Below are 20791 nucleotides of genomic sequence, written 5' to 3' on the forward strand. Positions count from 1 at the left end.
GTTAACAAATCTTTATTGGCAAGACCCTTTCAACATTCCTTTCCTGAAATTCTTGGATTTATTGTGGGGAAAAGAAATTAAAGCTAGTTTTTCTTGTGTTTTTATTTTAATTCTGTCACTTAACAACTCTGTGATTTTGGGCTAATCACTTAACTCCCCTGACCTTAAGATTTTATATCATAACTGCAAAATCTCTGCCCTTCTTCACACATTTATTGTGAGAAACCCAAACACTCTACTCATACAGAAGAGAGAGTTTTGTAGTGATGTCATGTCTACAGACAGAAGAATAGTACAATGGGGAGATATAAAAACAAAACAAAAACAAGAACAAATCTTTCTTTTTTCTTTCAAACTGTATTCTAATTTGCCTAGTGTCAGAATCATATACATTTTACAGAGAAACAAGACAAATGAAACTCATTAGTTTTGTTTCAAAACAGACAGGGGCTACGCCTGCATAGCAACCAGCAAAAGATGGAGAGGGGCAGTTTTCAGCTGATGGTCCAGATGCTTGCTGATATTCACAGTGTAAACAAAACAGTGCAGTGGGCTGACTGAATCTCCCATTCATCACCAAGATGCTTGGCCTTGTGTAGATAAAACTGCAAGTTGGTGATGGGGAGGAAAAAATCCATATAGACAGAAAAACAGAAGGATACGCGATTCCACTCTAGTGTGTTTGAATGTAAATGTTTCTCTTTGTTCTATCATAAGCAGGAATCCCAGGCAGCCTGTTACTAGGGCAGGGCCAGCCATAAAGATAGTAGGGATATAAATGGTGACAAGATAAATAATCTTCCATTTTACTGCAGCTAATCAGAGGGGAGCCTTTTAAAATAGAGTATTCTATGAACCGTCCCAAGTTGGGTGTCTTTACTTATTTTATCTTATGCTTTTTCAAATTGTAGTCTCTCCAGGAAGCATAAGTCATTGTAATACTAGAGGAAGGGCCCGTATATCCTTGCTTGTTTTCATGGTATCTGAGAACAAGACTGAAGACTCCTGAGATGTGATGGTGATGACTTAAAAGCTCTAAGCTCTGCCTTAAATCTTGAATTAATGCATCCAGAAACCAGACTGGGATGTGATGCTTAGGGGAGTTAGGTTCTTTTATCCCGTACCCTCAACTATGCAGAGAGAGGAGGAAAATCAAGTATTTGTCTAAAAGGGAGGAGAAAGTAATCCTTCTCACTTCTTTCTTCTCCTCCTCTACTTCTATAGCCTTGTGGGAACTTTGGAATGTGATTCCTTATTTTAAAAATGAGTTTCTCCATAGGTATGATTAACCAGACATTTACCAGGCGATCTCTTTTCTTTTGGGGTTTTCAACTACTTTATATTTGTTATAAATTATATAATACATGTGTAACAACTCAAAACACAATATAACATTATCATAAGTGTTTGTTAATCACTCAGTGTGTGCTTGTATATGCATCAAGCACCCAAGAACCTACAAAGTTCCTGGTACTTGCTGTTTCCTTATCTCTCATTCACTCTTTCTCAAGCTCCCACAATATGACTTCTGTTTTTATAAGATGACTAAAATTTCTCTTGCCAAGATCAATGACCTCTTTTTTTAATAAACTCAATAGAAAGTTAGTCCTTAATCATTTGTGATCTTTTGGTAGCTTGCTGCAATGCCAACTAGCTTCTCCTTCTTGAAAAGCCTTTTTCCTGGCTTCTGGGATACCATGCTACCTGGTTTCCCTCTTACTTCTCTCTAATGCCTCTTTCTTTGGCCTTTAGCATGTTATTCCTTCCTCTGCCAATCCCCAAAATGTCGACGTTTTTCAGAATTCTTCTCTAGGTTTCTACTTCTCTCCCCTCTCATTCTCTTTTCTCCCCTACCCTTTCTTCTCTTCATTCCACTCAACCTCCTTGAGTAAACAGAACCATTCCAATGCAGTCCCTAATCTCATATCCCCATTCAGCTCCTTATATATTTGATTGTTCTTAAATTATACCTTTATCTCAATCTTTACACCTAGACACCATCTCATATATCAAATTGCCCCTTGGATATCTCAATGTTATTGTCTCACAGATACTGCCATTTTAGTATAATCAAAGAAAAATTCATCATCTTCTTCCACAAATTTGATTCATCAAATTTACCATTTTGCCTTTTTTACTGAATGGTACTAATGTCCATCCCACAGTTTATGTAATAAATGTGGGTGTCATGGTTACCTCTTCTTTCTCTCATACTCCACATATTCAATTAATTACCAAGCTCTATGAAATTTAACTCCAAAATATTTTAAAATATATTTACATCCTTCTGTTTCCCTACTAATGCTCTAATCTGAGTCCCACCATTTCTCCCAAGATTATAGTGTAACTTCTCTTTAAGCATACAAAACTTGGAAGAGAGAACAGATACAGCGCATTTTTGGGAAAGGAGTCTTAATGTTAGCCAAACTGGAAAAAACAAGGGTCCATAGGACAGACCATAGCATTTCTTCATATTTCTTTCATGGTCACCTTTCAGTTTACATAGACTTGACTTCTGGTGGAAATGTGAGAAGCTCTTCCACTTTTGATCTCCTCCTCTCCTCTTTCCACTTCCAACTATCCCTTTGACTCCTCTCCTGTACCCTCCCTTCAAGTGCCTTAAGTCCTATGAGGTTCTGATAATGCCTCCTGTTTCCATCCATTTTGAACGGCTCTGGGTCCTTACTGTGCCACAGATGGACAAATGTTTAGGTATTTCAGATGTTTCAGAGCATTAATAAGACACATTTTAATTAATTAGTTAGTTAGTTAACTTACTTACTCATTTATTTGCCGAGTCAGCATGGAGTGCCTCTCTTGGCATGACTTTTCTGTTAGTATTCTATCCGAATCTTTTCAGGAATCAGAGGGTAAGGAAGGGAGGTGTGACTCTGATATTCTGTTTATGGTTCTATTCACCAGCTGATGTGCCACTGCTCAATATTCTCTTCTTTCTGAGGTCAAAGTGAGACTTCCAAAAGGCATGTCCAATCATACCACTTCCCCGCTTAAAGGTTTCTCATTGCCATCAGGGTAACTATCAACTTCTTCACAAAGAGGACCTGTCTATCACTAGCCATGCCTTCTTCTTTCCCCCAGGCCTGGATTTGTTTTGTGCTCTGTGTCATCTAGTTCTCTGTTATTTCTAGTCCATTGCATATGCTATTCCCTCTGTCCCAACACAGACCTTGGAATCCTTATAATCTTATGCTTCCGCTTGGTGTTCTTTCTTTCTCACCTCTACCTCTTTCTTTCTACGAGCAGAAAGATGAGAATGTGAATTTGAGTCTTTATGGGTATTTGTTTATATTCTGTTTTTTTTTTATTTGTTTTTTATGTTTATTGAATCCTCCCAGTAGCTGCGAATCTGAAATTGAGTTGTCTCTGTGAATAAGAAAAGAACCTGTCTCAGGAGTCTTACTCTTGAGTATGCCTCTGTTGGCTGATAATTGTCTTCAGGTGGAGGATGGAGGGATGTGATTTCTAGTTAGCGTCTCCTAGTTGTGGGAGGAAAGCTAAGGGTCCCTCCTGTGCAGGTGCTTATGAGTACAATCGCAATAAACTGAGAACTGGTATTTAATTTTCAGTGTTGGTGTTACAGGAATATGGATGAAGGGTTGTTTTAGCATGGGAATTAAATACGTCTCAAGATCCTCTGCAGCATTAATATGGAAAAAATTCACTCCTAGCAGATTTCTAGACTTATATACAGTGAGTAGTTATTGGCATCACTATTTAGGAGATAGTTTCTGTCAGCAGAGTTGATATATCTCTGGTTCCTAATTTAAATGTTGTGGTTTTGTTTCCTGTTAGTAGGAAGGATGTTATTATCTGTTAGATTTGATGGTAGAAGAAAGAAGAAGGAAGCAGAGAATATGAAATTCTGAGCTCAAGCAGCAACAATATTTAGGAAAGGAAACAATCCCCGGAGAAAGAATTGGGTAAAGTTGATAGGTTTTCTGATTTATCTTCTTCACAAAGTATTCCTACACCCCTAACCAATTTTATTTTCTCTCTACCACCTTTTCCTATGGTATGCCTTAAAAATCACTTTTATCCTTAAAACATAGAGTTGACCCGATGGCCACTAGTATACCAATATTTTTACCAGTTTTAGAAATTATGCTCACATTTTTTTTCCCTAGAGCTATGATGGATCTGAAGGAAGTTAGCAGCAGAAGACAAAATAAATATTTTACATCCACGGAATGGCTTGTTTAAATCCTTACTTTTTTTTTTATAACCATGCTTTAACTTCTTTCCAAGGAAATTTGGAACATGAAAAATAAATGAAGAATTTTTACATATCTTGGGGGGTTGTCTGTTTAACCTTCGTTTCAGAAAGTTGTAATGAAACCCTCAGCAATGGGTATTTTCAACACGTTAGGTAGTTTTTATAGTCCATGCCTATAAAAACCTTAGGTGTATGTTCCCCAAGAAGATGCAAGTGATCCTCAAAGCTCCCATCCACCTCCTGAAAATTCTGAAAAAGTGAAGTTTGATATGCAGTTTATGATTTAGCTTGAGACTAGGATGGGGCATCTGGGTTGTGTGTACACAGCTTTTTGCAAAAGTCTCATATGCCCACACTTCAGACAATTCTGACAGCTGCTGGGACAAAATATTTTCCAGTATAATTACCTAAAGCCAAAAGCAGTCAGCAATTGTATCTACCATTGTGAATTGCATTTCAAATCTTATTCTCTCTGAAATATTCATTTTAATGAGCCAAAGATGCTCACTTAAAAAATAAATGGTCTTGCATGTAAGGATCTTCAAAATATTTTTTTTACTTTCTGGTAACATTACCACATTTCTTTCTGAACATATTTTGATTCCTAAGTTAGATCCTACTAGAGCCCAAACCCAAGTCTACAAATGCCAAATGCTTTATTGTAGTTAGTTTTTGAGACCTTGTGGTTTTGATCCACCAGGAATAGACTGAATTTTGGGAATCGTGGCAAATAGATAGTATCTTTTATGATGTTTGTCTTCAATCTCTCTGAAGAATATTGGTTGCCAGCTGAATAAGATGACACAATGATAAATTTGATTTTTTTCAGCTTAACTTTCTGAAAGCAAGGATGATATAAGGCAAAGGGAGCTCAGAAAATGGAAACTTTCATCGAATCCACCTATCCATTAATTTTAGATTTTTTTACTCCCATTAAATTTCTTGTTCATTTTCCCACCTTGTTGGAAGTGCTAACCAATGATATGAGTATCTAATGAAGAAACTAGATGAGGTAGCCTTTCCCTTATAGCTCATTGAGACTCATGCATATTTGCATTATAGCAATAAGTTTGTTCAATAGTGTGTCTTCCCTCCAGATCAGGGGTTGGTCTCCAGGCCAAAGCACGCCTACTCCTTGGTTTTATAAATAAAGTTTTATTGAAACACAGCTTATGCATCTATTTATGTATTGTCTGTGGCTGCCCTTGTGCTTCTGTGGCAGAGTTAAGTAGTTGTGACAAAGACTATATGACTGGCAAAGCCCAAAGATTTACTATCTGACCTTTAATAGAAAATGTTTACTCACACCTGAACTAGACTATGAGTTCTTGAGAGGTTGAGACTGTTTTGTTGTCTATAGATCTCAAGTGCCTAGCACAGTACCTGGGATGTAGTAGTAGGTATTCAATGTTATTGTTAAAAGTATCAGCAGCATTGAGATTTGCTTATTGTATCTTAGGCACTATGCTAAGTATTAAGTGCTTTTAGCTGCATTACCTTATTTGTTCTTTACAACAATCCTATGAGTGGTTACTCTATTATCATCTCTGTTTTACAGGTAAAGAAATTAAAACAAAGAAGCTTAATGATTTTTGAAAAATTACACAGCTTGTATATGGTAGGAACAGTATTCATGAATTCAAATTTTAATGCCTGCTCTCCCTAAGTGATTCTAGAAAAGTTGGCATGGCAAAGCAGAAGGCCCAAATTATCTGCAAATTACATCAGAAAGAAGGATTCCAAGAAGAACATATGCCAGGGGCTGCCATTCTAAAGGGCTGAGCCTTTGTGAGAAGGTGAGAAAAGGCTACTCGCTCTTATGTTTTTGACCCTGTCTTTCCGTGGCAATAAGTTCTGAGTGTGTCTTTTGCTAGGCAGGGCTTACTGGAAGGATAACCAGGGCTAGTGTGAGGCCTCAGTGGGAGGAAGCAACAAATGCTGCTTGACTGCTTCTGGGTCAAGTCTCAGGGCTCTTTGAATTCTATGCTCTTCAGTCTGGGTGGATAAGGTGCACGTATTTAGAATGGAAGCTGTGGTAGCAACTACACATTGGCTGATTTGAATCCTGTGTCATGTCTTGTGGAAATCACATTAAGGCAGTGAGGATTTGGATTTGGGATGATACTGACTGAGCCACAGGAGCCCAAACATCTGCCAGAGCCAGCAACAGGAAAACTCAACAGCTGGTAAGCGACCTGCAAACACTGCCTGCCTCGAATTGAAATAACAATGGATAGATAGCTTTTTCACATAGTGGGTAGTAAATATAAGGAATTTTCTGACTATATTAACCTCCAAAGATTTTTATGAGAAGAATAAAAAGTGACAGAGATCCATGAAATATTCCAATACTATAATCATTTATTAAAGGGAAATGATGTGATCAGAATATATTTGTGAAATCACTAGATAATAGGGTCACTGAGTTTATTGACTGTGGTGAATACTCAACTCCCTAACAAAATATTATTATTTATGTAGCTAAACATATTTAGTAGTTTAACATATATAGATATAGATGATATAGATATATAGTAGAATGGCTCATTGATCTGCTCAACATAGAATTACATTTTCTATTATATATTTTTTTTTATTATTAACGATGAACTGAAGTTCTAATATTATCAGTCTTGACCAGGAGTGTGAAGTATTCTAATCAAATGATTTGATAGTCTCAAACAACTTAAAGCTATTTCCTGATTGTTTATTGATTCCTTCTGGTCTATTTCCAGAAATTTGTTGTTATTCTTCCCATCTTCCACTGTTTCTCTAACCAGAGAGTACTGTGGCCAGTGTATATCCACAAATAAGGATTGAGAATAGATGAGAAACCTGGAAAGCTTCATTACATTTCCAGGACACCAGAGTAAGAATCGCCATGCCAGGTTAGTCATTTACTGAAAAGCAGAAACATTTTGCTTTAGATTTCTCTCGTACCACCTCAGGGGTCCATCGAAATCTTCCGAGTCCTTTGTTGTTTTCGCTTCTTCTGTTTTTCTTGAAGGATGAATGCATTAGGTTTGTTTTTATGTACAATTTTACTCAATAAACTCTGAAATTACAATCTGGAAAACATGTAATTATGGAGGCAAGCAAAGCAATAATCATTTTGCACAAAACACCAAAAGCCTACAACTGTGGCAATTAGTGTGGCACACCTAGCTGAGATCAAATTTGCATAGTGTTAATGCCAAAGTGATGCTTCCATGTGGCTCAAAAGAATAAAAGGTCTTCTAATTCAAAATGACTTGCAAATGATAAGCAATGGAAAGCCAGCAGGGTTTCTTCTGTGACCTGGCAAATTTATGTATCTTCCTTTCGAAATCACTTGCTTAGTTTTTTCTTCTATTTGTCTAATCAGCAGTGAAAGGCTTTCATAGTACTTCTACCATGAGTTTTTAAAGCATTGTTCACTCTGATATGTCATATTCTTCATTTTGTTCTCATAACATCTCTGTAAGTGAATATGAAGTTATTTTTCTTTCTTTTTTAAAACAAAATTTATTTATTTTGAGAGAGAGTGAATGTGCACTCAACAGCTGGGGTAGGGCAGGGGAAGAGGGAGAGAATCTTGAGCAGATTCCCCACTGAGCATGGAGCCCACTTCAGGGTTCCATCACATCCCACAATTCTGAGATCATGACTTGATCCAAATCCAAAAGTCAGACCCTCAACTGACTGAGCCACCCAGGTGCACCAAAGACATTTTTCTTTCAAATGGTTTGTATTCTAGATAATTTAAATGATTTGCCTAAGACAGTCTAAAAGGGTTATTAGTGACACAAACTGGCTTCACATTCTTTTTCCTTAGTTCAGAAAAATGAATTTTTGCCTGCCCTTGAAGTCCTCGATTTTTTTCCTTCCTTTTTTTATCCTAGCTCTAAATAGCTACAATTTAAAAAATACTAGATTATATTCAGTCTCACTTTCACAATGTGAGTGAAGCAGTTTAAATCTGAACCCTTCTCAGTTTTGATTCAACTACTGTTTTGTTTCTGCCCTCCTCTACCCCACCCCACCCTACCCCACCTAGTTTGACTCAATTCCTCTTTTTTATTCTAAAGATTTTGAGAGAAAGAGTATGGGGGAAGGGCTGAGGGAGGAGAGAGTCTTAAGCAGACTCTACACTGAGCGAGCCTGACAGGGCTTGATTCTATGCCCTGACATCATGACCTGAGCTGAAACCAAGAGTCCAAGGCTTAACTAATGGTGCCACCCAGGCACCCTGTTGATTCAACTACTTTTAAAAGTCTTAGAAAGTAATGTCTGCACACAGTGAGAACATTTCATCCATGGCAGCTATAGTTAGAACTTAGGAATCTGCTGCTTGCTAAATACTCTACTGAACCCTATAGGAAAGATTGTATAGATGAGGAAACTGAGCTTAAAGAAGTTTAAAGAATTTATTCAAGGATACATGGCTAGTAAGTGCATTCAAACCCAGGCAGTCTGGTTCTAGTGCCCAGACTGGATTGCTTCGTTATAGCTTGGCTGAATTTTTTTTTTTTTTTTTTTTTTAACAGACAGAGTGAGAGAATAAGCACATGGGGTGTGGGGGGTGGTGTATGAGGGACAGGTAGGGGGAGAGGAAGAAAGACATTCTTAAGCAGTCTCCACACCCAGCACAGAGCCTGATCTAGGGTTTGATCCTATGCCCTGAGATCATGCCCTGAACTAAAATCAAGAGTTGATGCTTAACTGACTGAGCTCCCCAGGAATCCCTGCATTTTTTACATTTGGATGGATGTGAATGTTTATTTAGCTTAGTAGGTATGGACATGACATACAGATAACAGGGTATATAGGCAGGTGGGTAGTATATGTGGATTCATGATGCCTTCCAGCCCCTGTATGCAGAAGGAAGGGAATGTCAGAGTTTCTACATATTTGTATAAAGTTCTTCTCAAGCTCATGGGCATTTTGGAGAAATGGAAAGGATTAACAAAGACCACCTTTGTATGGATGTCTTATGTTTATAACCCTAATGACAGAATAATGTCCTCTAATAAGAGATCTTCCAGGTTCTCCTTTCCTATTCCCATTGAAATGTGACCAATGTGGTTTATGGCCAGTTGGCCCCCTTGTTAAGTGCCTAATGTCTGCTTTCTGTTTTGGCAAGGTCATGCAAATCTCTCTCTCTCTCTCTCTCTTTTAAAAGATTTATTTATTTATTCATAAGAGACATGAGAGAGAGAGAGAGGCAGAGACATAGGCAGAGGGAGAAGTAGACTCCTCGCAGAGAGCCTGATGCGGGACTTGATCCCGGACCCCAGGATGATGATCTGAGCCAAAGACAGCCACCCAACTTCTGAGCCACCCAGGTGTCCCAGGTCATGAAAATCTTGATAGTGATTACATTTCTGTGTAGTCCTATAACCTATTTTCTTGACTTTTCCATTATATTCCACTTCTATTCTTATGTTTTTTTTTTTCCTATCACATTGTCACACATATGTGCTAACCAATAGCAGCACTGTGAAAAGAATCAGCAGGGCCTGTGTCGCCAGCAGTATAATTCAAGCAGACCATCGTGCTAAGCGTGCTGGACATGGTGAAGCCATGGACCAGACTATTGACAAGAAACTATTTGTACTTATCAAAGTGTGGCTCATCATGACAATGATCCCATATGTGGAGGACAAAATACAAGTGCTCCATGTCTCCACATTCATTTAAGCAGACCTATCCACTTAATTACCATTGGAAAATGTAAACAAAAAGTATGGAAAAGGAATGTCATTCTTATAAAAGGCTGTTCAAGATGCCTCCTGGTCAAACAAGATTCTAATGAAAAATCTTGTTTCCAATTTCCAGGCTTACACAGTTCTTTGTATGTTGTCCTTGCAATAACAAAATTCAACGTGTTAGTGGATGTCTCTCATATAAAGATTAAGCTCTCTGACTTCATCATGGGACCCTGGGTGAACCCTGTAGCAGTTCTATAATTATCAGTTAGCAGATACCTCCCCTGCTGTGCACTTATGTTTACCTGACCACAGGTGTATAGGAGGCCAGAAAAATACAAAACATCCCCCAAATGATTCCAGTTTGATATTTACGAAGACAAATATCATATGATTGTTTCAAAGAAATACACACTTTTAACCCTTTAAACCACACTAGAATTTTTGCCATTCCAATGAAGTAAAAAAATAAAAATACCTATAATTTCTTAAGGCGGTAAACTTTTATCCCTGGGGAGTTTCATATAAATTATCTCTAACAACCGCAGTCGGGGGTTAAACCTATTTCAAAAAAAAATAAATAAATAAATAAATAAACCTATTTCAAAGAATTGGTTGACCTTGCTTCATGTTTAAAAGCTAGATATAGGTCTCTTTTTATTATGGCAACTGAAAATAATAGAACTGAAAAGTTCTATTACCTTGTACTCAAAACCAAAAACTCAGTGTTTATACCAAAACATTGCTCTGTGATGATTTCTTATCTTATCACTCCTACCTGTCCATATTAGTACTATTGTTTTTTATTTTACTGTTTTGAGGAGATAATTTGGTGTCTTATCTTTCAAACCTAGAATATCGAGTTTCATTTAGCTATTTGGCAATCTAAAGTGAGGCTCTAGTCTAAGTAGTGTGTATTTGTCACTGTAAGTTGTGTAGATCAATTAAGATTTTTTTTAATATAAGTCTATTTATTTGGAGTTTTGGGACTCTATTTCTGAGACATGGAAAAGTTTCGTAGGAGCAGGGCATACCCTTAACAAAATCGATTAGCTTTATATTTCTTTTATTCATTCAACAGGGCCTCTTCTAAGTAATTGGGATATGTCATTGAACAGCGACATCTGTTATGTCAACTTCCTTGTAAGCTTTTTCATTTATTGCCATCACTACCTTTTTTTTTTTTTTGTCCCTCTTTTGGGTTCATCACTCATGAGCAAATATTTGAGTATCTATAATGTACCAAGTACAATCTTGGTTCTCCAGTGACCTTGTAGCTTTCTCAAACTGCTCTTAGAGAGTGGTGCAATGAGTAATATGTTCCAACTGTGAATTGAAGCCAACTTTACCTTTTTCTCTTCCAGGGGTAATGACTTTGATATCTTATTTGAAGATAGAAATACTGGATTCTACTAAGGAAATTGGTATTAACTAGAAGATGGCTAAATTACTGGTCTTAGAGCCTACTACCTATGGGTGGGTACATAGCCCCCTTGGTATTCACAGCTAATCAGAAGATTGAGTTAAAGTAATCTCAGGTGTCTTGCTCTGTTCCACTTAGCAGGTAGGAAAGCTGAGGTCACAGAGGTTTTTAATTGCCAAATACCTCATGCTAAATTTGTTTCAAAACTCACATCAGAAGTTGGCTTTTGTGACTCTCAGTCTGTTGAGTTTTACTCTACCATGGTGAATTAAAAAGAACCTAAAGCAGAAGGAGCCCAGAAAGGACGAAAAGGCTGAAAATCATCAAAATTGGAATGTGTAAGTATGTAGCCTGAACAAAAAGTGGCTAATGAAAGACTTTATAGCTAGCTGCACTGAAGGGTATACATAACTTTCACAGCAAGAATTGTGATGATCAACATGAACTGTTGACTAAAGGCATAAAAGGAACAAATATGCTCAAGTTGTACTGTGAAGATTTGAGTGAGGTAGAAACAATTTTCTAATATAAAATGTAGAAGATATTTCTGGGGGGAAAAGATGGGCTCTATTTTTGAACGATATTTTTAGGGAATAACCTAGATCCGCGTTTGTGTGTGTGTGTGTACCAATGTGTGTGTGTGTGTGTGTGTGTGTATGCATTTAATTGCCAACCTTCTGTGCAAACGGAAGGAAGCCCATTATATGAGTCAGGTGAAAGTGGAGTTGAGTTTAGGGAGAATCCCACCTGATCACAGGATCCCTGAGTTCCTCTGAGTGGAAAGCACTGAGCCAAAAACATCATTTGCCCAGAAAGGCTTTACCTTGGGGCAAAGAGTAGCTGTGTGAGAGTACTTGAGCTCTGACATTCCAGGAAGAGCTCTCTGCCTGCATATTAAGAAGTCATTTGGCAATGTACATGATATTCAGCAGCCATTGACTCCTGCCCTCTCATTTCAACTAAATGGAATAATCAATGTTCAACATAAGGCCTTGCACACAGTGGGTTCTTGACAAATATTTGTTGAACAAAACAAATGCTGTTCTTTGGTACAGTAGAGAGCTTTGATTCTCTAAATGAGTTGGTGAAAAGCAATGACAAGTCAGTGCTATAGAGTTAATTTTGGCTTCTTATCCACTCTAGAGAGTATATTGGATTTCACCCCATGGGATGGCTGCCAAAGATACAATTTTTCCAGCTCTGTTTGTGCTTGTAGCCTGGGCAGAAGCTGGGATGGCTGTGGCAGCAGAAACATGAGACACAGACCTGGGGCCAACCTGACTCAGTCAATATCTTTCTGCTCAGCACCTCAGAAAATGTTTCCTGTGATAATCTCTTTGGATGATAATAGGGAAGGAAGGATATTTCTAAGAGAGTAACTTATCAATATGAAACAGATGCCCAAGTGTGTTCTGGATTGGATAGTTTACACCAGAACTTTCAAAACTGATTTTCTTTTATTTCCCTGGCTTTGTGTAGTTGTGGGGAGATGACAGCTAGACATTATGGATTTGGGGTATTGAAAGGTCAATCTACCACTGAATGTATGGCTTTGGAGAGCAGTAAGTAATTTTCCTGGGTTCACTGACTTTTAGGAACCTGACAAATGCTTTCAGAACTGCCATCTAAGGAAGACGGTATCTTTACAGACAAAAAGACATTTTGCAGTCCCCCCTCCCTGCTCTATCCTCATGAAATGTGTTTTTGTGGTGCTTTCTTCAGTATTTTTTCCTTTTCTTTATAATGCAAATAGAATAAAATAACAACTTGGATATAAAGAAAAAATAAATTGTCCAAAATATCATTGCTCAATTATAGAAAATGTTTTAATTTTCAGGTTTATCATATAGAAGCTGTGTTCATACAAATACTATATAGTGCTAATCAAGATGTGGATAGAATTATGTTTTCCATTTTATGCCAAAATTGATGTTATGTATATTTTCCATGTTGAATAATTTCCATACGTCATCATATTAGTGGTTATATTCTTTTGGTAGATGTGTTACATCTTAGGACTTGTTCTATTGTTTGATGCTATGTAGAGTTTCCAAGTTTTTCTGCTATTAAAGCAACTGAAATGAGTAATATGTGATATTTTTCCTTCTTCTAAAAGCAGCACAGCATAGAGATGATCCCTTGCCTAAAGAAATTTATATTTTAGTGGAGATAGACATGAAATAAGACAAGTGGGTAACGGTTGCTATAGCAGCTGAGTGCAGCAAGGAAATGACAATGGTGAATTCCCGATGGCTCAGAAGTTTTTTCAATATATAGAAGAAGTGATGCTGTTTTAGAGTCTTGAGAATGTGTTGATTATAACTAAGAGTGTGAAAACAGAAGGAATTACAGTAAAAGGGAAGAGCAGTGCAAAGGCATGGAGATCTGGAAAGTCCTGGGAACTGCTGGTCATGAGGACCAATGGAATGAGAGAACAGGTGGAGTAAAAGATGACTCCAAAGTTTGTGTCTTGGCTTGCAAGAAAGTGGACTTGTATCACTTCAGATGGAGTGAAGGGAAGATTAGTTCAGTTTTAGACATACACAATTTGAGATGTTTATTTGATATCTCCAATTAGAACTCTCAAGTAGGCAGACAGATACATGATGTGGTATGATCCACTGGGTATCATGTAGATCTGTACTGTCCAACACAATAGCTTCTTGCCACGTGCCCTAGCATATTTAAAGTGCTCAAGTAGTCTCACGTGGTTAGTGGTTACTGTATTGGATAATACACATATAGAATATTTCCACCATGGAAGAAAGTTCTGCTGGATAGTGCTGATCTAGATGGTATTTCAAATAATTATACTGGATGAAATCACCAATCTCTTATTCTGGAGTAATAAGAGAAGAAAAGACTGGACTCTGGGGTAATCCAGAGTTGGAGAGAGGATGGAAGCATAAAGATTTGGAAAGGAATGGGCAATGAAGTATAAGGCAAACCGAAAGTATCTGATGAAAGTGTATCATTTAATTCTCATGACAAAGTTAAGAGGCTTTGATTATTTTCAGTATTATTTAGGTGAGGAACTGAGGAAAAGCACATGTCTCTTATCACACAGCTAGTATTGAAAGTGTTGGGATTTGAGACAAGAAAGTGTGGAAATCCTTATCCGGGGGGTTCTATTTGGCTGTGAATGTGGTGATGGTGCTTTCTTTTTGACCTTGACAGCTGGTATGTCCTCAGCAATGACATCTATTCTAGGGAATTCAAGGACTTGATTCAAGTCTCAAAGATCCATCCAAACATGCAGGATGTAATGTACTGACAAAAGTGGCCACTGACTATGTGCATGTTTCCATCCTAATCTGTCATGTTTACTAAGAGATAGTGTTTGCTTTTTTGTTTCCAGTTTTATTGAGATATAAAACATTGCTTTAGTTTTAGGTATACATCAAAACTATTTGACAAATGTATATATTATGAAGTGATCATTACCCTACACTATGTAAGGTGATATCCATCACCTCACATAGTTACAGGTACTTTCTCTCGAACTTTTAAAATCTCCTCTTAGTAACTTTCAAATATGCAAAAAGATTACTATTTATTATAGTCACAATTCTGTATGTTACATACCCAGAACTTACTAACCTTATAACCAGGAGTTTGTATCTTTTCATTACCTTCACCTGTTACCTCTTCAACAGAACCCCAACCCCCTGCCGCTAGCAACCACCAATCTGTTTTCTGTATCTATGAGCTCATTTTTTTTCAGATTCTACATATAAGTGAAATCATATAGTATTTGTCTTTATCTTTCTGACTTATTTCACTTAGCATAATGCCATTAAGGTCTAGCCATATTGTCACAAATGGCAGTGGTCTTCTTGGAAATGGCTGAGAAATATTCCACATTGTACAGATATACCACATTTTCTTTATCCATTCATCTACTGATGGGCACTTAAGTTGTTTCATGTCTTGGTTGTTGTGAAAAATGTGGCAATGAACATGGGGCTGCAGATTATCTTTTCAAGATAGTGATTTTATCCTCTTCAGATACATACTCAGAAGTGGAATTGTTGGATTATATGGTAGTTTTTACTTTTAATTTTGAGGATCCTCTATATTCTTTTCCATAGTGGCTGCACCAATTTACATTCCCACCAACAGTTCATAGGGGTTACATTTTCTCCACATTCTCGCCAACACTTATCTCTTGTCTTTTTGATAATAGCCATTCTAACAGATGTGAGGTAATATTTCATTGTAGATTTGATTTGCAGTTTCCGGATGATGATGAGTGATGTTGAGCATCTCTACATATACCTATTGGCTATTTGTATGTCTTCTTTGGACGAATGTCTATTCAATTCCTCTGCCCATTTTTTAAAAAAAAGTTTTATTTATTTATTTGAGAGAAAGAGAGAGAGTGGGGCAAAGGTCAGAGGAAATAGGAGAGAATCTCAAGCAGACTCCTCACTGAATGCAGAGCCCAACGTGGGGCTTGATCCCATGACCCCAAGATCATGACCTGAACCAAAACCCAGAGTCAGGTGCTCAACTAACTGAGCCACCCAGGCACCTCTGTTTCTTCTTTTTTGAATGTGCATTGGAGACAGATGCTGATCGATATCAATGATGTAAAAATGGAATTAAAGTGATGTAAAATTCCATTAGATTAAATAAGGAATGTAGGTTTTCATGAAAAACTTTGGCATTTAAGTTAAAGTAAAATGAAAATTATATAAACAAAGAAAAATATCATTGTATGTAAATTTCTTACTAAAAATTCTTGTGCAGCCTAATTTTCCTTTTTATGAATTTGAAAAGATGCAAGGTGAAAACCAATCTATTTCTACTTTGGTTTACTGCAGTGGGCATATTGTTGAACACAAATTTTGGATTTTCTATTAAATATCTTATCTGCCTTGCTGTATTACATACTCATTGCTCATTGTTTTTGTTTACAGCCTTATTATCTAGAGACGAAGGGCAAAAAGAAATGCCAACAAGTCTAAATATTGAAAGGTCAGGGTATTCACGTACACATTATTTTACTTTTCAGAATGCATTACCCATTGTAAGTCTGGTATCTCTTTCCACTTTCAGACATCAAATTGATGTTGTGCCATTTCTCTCCTGGAGGCAATTTTTGAGATCATAAAAGTGTGCAAGGGACATGAAGATGGGGCCTAGATGATTTGGAACTGACAGAATTTTCAGCTCATGGATACTGAGAAAGAACAGAAGCTGTTGGTATCAATGGCTGTTTGTTTTTGTGACACTTTGAGTAATAAAAGCAGCAACATAAATTCTGGGTTGGTTTTGTTCCCCATTGAACTTTTGCTCTAGGGACTGAAGAATCTCTTTGTACAGCTGTGTAAATACTATGTTACCATTTGGCACAAATGGGAGGTTGGTCTTAGAAACCTCCACTTGTGAAGCATGGAATAAGCATAAGGACTAGAATGGGTGTGGGTTAGAAAGGAAGAGAGGAGCAGGAGCTCCCCAGTTTGGGGTTATTCTGTATGGATGTTTACTGCTATTGTCAGTCCAGTATATTTTTATTTGGGTACTTGCTTGCCCTTTTTTCTACCTAACAGCTTTGATTAAGCTGTTGAGCACAGTGCCCTGTCTTCTGTCCAATAGGGTATATACTAGTTGTCCAACAATTGTGAAATGACAAGCAATAAGAAAAAAAATGAAAAATTGACTATACAAAATGTTTTTAAATGTTTAAAAAATTATAAACAAAATCAAAGACATCTGATTAATCTGGTTAAAATATTTTAAGACATATTGCATATAGAGGTCCCCAATACATAATGAATTCTTAAAATTAGAGTAGAAATTTAAAAAAACTAGTAGAAATTAGGAAGAAGACATAAATAGATAATGCATAATAAAAGGAGTCCTTAACCATGGAAAGGGTTCCAGTGTCTCCACATCCTCACTAACACTTCCTATCTTTTGTTGTTTTATTAATAGCCATCCTAACTGGCATGAAATGATATCTCACCGTGGTTTTGATTTGTCTTCCCTTGATGATTAGTAATGTAGAGCATCCTTTCATATACCTGTTGGTCACTTCTATGTCCTTTTTTGAGAAATGTCTATTCAAGACCTTTGTTTACTTGTTTTTTTTTTTTTTTGTTTTTTGGTATGAGTTGTAGTAGTGAATCTGGTGGATTATGCAAGTGAAAGAAGCCAGTCACAATAAGAGGTGCCTAAATTGTCCAACTCATAGAAGCAGAGAATAAAACAGTGGTCACCAGGGGCCAAAGGGAGGGAGAAATAGGCAATTCTTCAATTGGGATAAAGTTTCAGACATGCAAGATGGACTAGTTTTAGAGATCTGCTGTAGAGCATGATATTTATAGCCAACAAAACTGTGATGTACACTTAAAAATTTAAGAGGGTAGTTATTATATTAAGTAGTCTTACCACAAAACACAACATGAAACAAAACAAAAACAAAATATCCAAAGGGATAACAAATAAGCTTTTGGAGATGGGGGATATGGCTATTGCTTTGATTGTGGTGATGGATTCATAGGTATATGTGTATGTCTAAACTCATTAAATATGATCAAATTTTTTGTGTCTTCATTAAACCTCAGTAAAGTTTAAAACAATAACAAAACAAAAACATAAAGAGGCATCCCCTTTTGCCTCATTGCATCGGAAAGAGCAAGATGGGTCACCAGCAACTCTACTGGAGCCACCCGAGGAAGTTTGGCCAGGGCTCTCGTTCTTGCCGCGTCTGTTCAAACCGGCACGGTCTGATTCGGAAATACTGCCTCAACATGTGCCGCCAGTGTTTCCGTCAGTACGCCAAGTATATAGGCTTCACTAAGTTGGATTAAGTGAACTTTCTTGAATGGGTCATCCAAGATACCTACCTTAACTGCAGATGTCCAAGATACCTACTTCAATGCCGACTCATTGTACATAAAATAAAAATACTCCAATTATGAGTGTTTTAATGTGAAAAAAAAAACATAAAAAGGCATCCAACTTCAGGCTTGATTAGAAAAATTAAAATAAAAATTACACAGGTTCCATTTATGACTCTTTCTAATTGACGAAAATTAAAACGACTTGATTATCTTGGCAAGGCTGAAAAGCAACCAGAATTCTTACATATTGCAGGTAGCAATGCAAGTATATAACTGGATGGGACTTTGTCAATATTTAACAAAACTATGTATTTATTTGCCTCTTGACTCAATAATCCCACTAATAGGATTTACCTGAAGATACACCTCCAATAATATAAAGATATGAATGTACAAGGTTATTCAGTATTGTTTTGAATTATAAACTATAAGACTCAACCTAAATGACTATACATAGGAAACTGATTAAATGAACTATGATACATTGACACAATGAAGCATAGTGTGTCTTTAAAAAAATAAAAGGATCTTTAAAACTGATATGTAGCGACTTTCAGATTATACTATCAAGTTTTTAAAAGGCAAAAGAATAAAAAATCCAATATATATTATTAAGTGAAAATTAGTGTCTATACAAATGAATATGCTATCATTTATGTACGAAAGAGGGAAAATAAGAAAATATAAATGTGTTTTTTTGAGGAAGAAGAAACACAAGATATAAAGCAAAAACTAATGATATAAGCCTCATGTTATAGGAAATAAGTGATAGTGGAGTGGATGATTGGAATAGAGTAGAAGGGATGAAGGTAACACTTCTCTGAAAATACCTCTCCATTAAGTTCCGACTTTTCGAAACAGACAATGCTTCCTACACTCAAAAATAGATTATTAAAATTAACATGGATATAGGGAAGCCAACATGGAAAACAAATAGAAACCAATGAACCTAAATATATATTATAATAAATAGCATAACCACAGTGAGGGGGAGAAGAGAAAGAAAAGAATTAACCTAAAAATTTTTGATAAACAGAATTTTCACTATATACTCTAAGGTTAGAGATACAAAGAATTAGATACAGATATTGAACTCAAGTTAGTAGATGGAGTTTTCAAAGGTGTATAGATTAGCAATTCTGAAAATATTTCATGTGTATCCCAGATTTAAGCAAATAAGTAGATTGTGCACAATGACAGCCAGAGTTTTTACTTTCCAAAAGAGGAGTTACAGTAAAGGAAAGGTGGAATAATAGAATAAATCTTGTTGCTGTCAGAGTCCTTCAATGGAAGACCACTGGGAACATACCAGTAGTTGACAAATTGGGTTGGTTATTCTGGTGAAGGGACAACACACACTAGAGGGAACCATGAAGTGTTTCAGAGAATTTTTAAAAAGAACCTATCATAGGATTTTGACTTTTTTGGGGGGGGGGGGGGTCAACTGAGTGAAAGTCTAGGGAAATAGGAGTTCCCTATAGATTGAGTGTTGTCAGAAAGAGGAGCAATTCAGTCTTCTGGTATCTCAATAATTGTATTTAATAGGGAAGGTAGACTAGACTATAATCAGAAAAGAAGTAGCAACCATTTATCTCAGCCTGGAGACAGGGATATTTGGTATTTGGTGGGTGGCACACTGGCCTTGTTTTGGTCTGCTTTAAGAAAAAATTATGATGTAGTCTCATTTTCTCTAAGTTTATCAGCCAACTTTTTTGATGTTGGTATTCTGTATTTACATTCAACAGGATAGCATGGCTTACCTGTGAGTGCTGTGCCATCTTTAGTAGATTAAAACTGGAGGAATTGGTATGAACTCATGATTCATCGCACATCAATATGTATTTCTTAGCTCTTAGCTCTGTCATTGAAAGGATCTAGAAGCAATAACTCACAATATGAATGAACACATCTCTCAGTCACGTCTCAGTTGCTAAGTATTGGTCTTGAACAAAAGAAACAAGAACTCCATGGAGAAATAGCTAGTTCTGTGGCTGAAGCAGAGAAATTACATGGTGAAACTAGAACATATTGTGGTGCCAGAGAGTAAGGATATGTTTAGAAAATGAGATATATCAAAAGGACACAAGAGCCAACTTTGAAGGGATTAGCCATGGACAAATCAGTGGCAATACAAGCAAAAAATAATGTTAATAAAGGATTTTAATCCATACAGTAAAACAAGAAAATATGAGTACTACTGATATAAACAAATATTGAATAAAAATATTAAGAGAGAATAGAAACTTCTTTATATGATATAGTCCAAAATAATAAAAGCAGAAAGAATGATAGAACTAGAAATATGACAAAAGGATTGTTTCAGACAAGAATCATCAATAGATACTAAAATTAATAATGAGAAATGGGATATTTATAGAGTCACAAAGTATCTTCCCAGAAGATATAATGGGAAAAGTGTAAATTTGTAGTGGAGAACCCTGGAGGACTAGAACAGGGATGAATAAATTCACATCACCTGTCTCCTAATATGATACACTGAAAAGGACACACATCACTTCAAAGTGTATAAACTCAATTCAATAGTGAAGAAACAGTAGACACAACCAAATTGAAGAACATTCTACAAATAATTGGT

At 36.6% G+C, this 20791-nt stretch overlaps 1 protein-coding gene and 1 long non-coding RNA gene across 4 annotated transcripts; both read left to right on the forward strand.

The window, feature by feature from the left end:
• Positions 1 to 5907: 5907 nt before the first annotated feature.
• Positions 5908 to 16594, forward strand: LOC102154143. Of its 3 annotated transcripts, none has more exons than XR_005366014.1 (6): positions 5908 to 6030; positions 6331 to 6420; positions 6970 to 7122; positions 11003 to 11064; positions 11286 to 11397; positions 16406 to 16594. It is a non-coding gene; the product is annotated as an uncharacterized LOC102154143 (long non-coding RNA). The 3 variants fall into 3 exon arrangements; XR_005366015.1 differs by having other exon boundaries at positions 5970 to 6030; positions 6335 to 6420; XR_005366013.1 differs by lacking the exon at positions 5908 to 6030 and having other exon boundaries at positions 6037 to 6420.
• Positions 16595 to 17978: 1384 nt separating this feature from the next.
• On the forward strand, positions 17979 to 18282 carry LOC100855430 (40S ribosomal protein S29-like). The gene has a single exon (XM_038551314.1). The coding sequence runs from the start codon at positions 17992 to 17994 to the stop codon at positions 18160 to 18162; it is 171 nt and encodes a 56-aa protein (XP_038407242.1). The 5' UTR covers positions 17979 to 17991; the 3' UTR covers positions 18163 to 18282.
• The last annotated feature ends 2509 nt before the right edge of the window (positions 18283 to 20791 follow it).

Source organism: Canis lupus, chromosome 10 (assembly GCF_011100685.1).
Source record: "Canis lupus familiaris isolate Mischka breed German Shepherd chromosome 10, alternate assembly UU_Cfam_GSD_1.0, whole genome shotgun sequence".
NCBI lineage: Eukaryota > Metazoa > Chordata > Mammalia > Carnivora > Canidae > Canis > Canis lupus.

Excerpts from the sequence above, each read along its gene's own strand:
- LOC100855430 (XM_038551314.1), top strand. The coding sequence starts at position 17,992 with ATGGGTCACCAGCAACTCTACTGGAGCCACCCGAGGAAGTTTGGCCAG.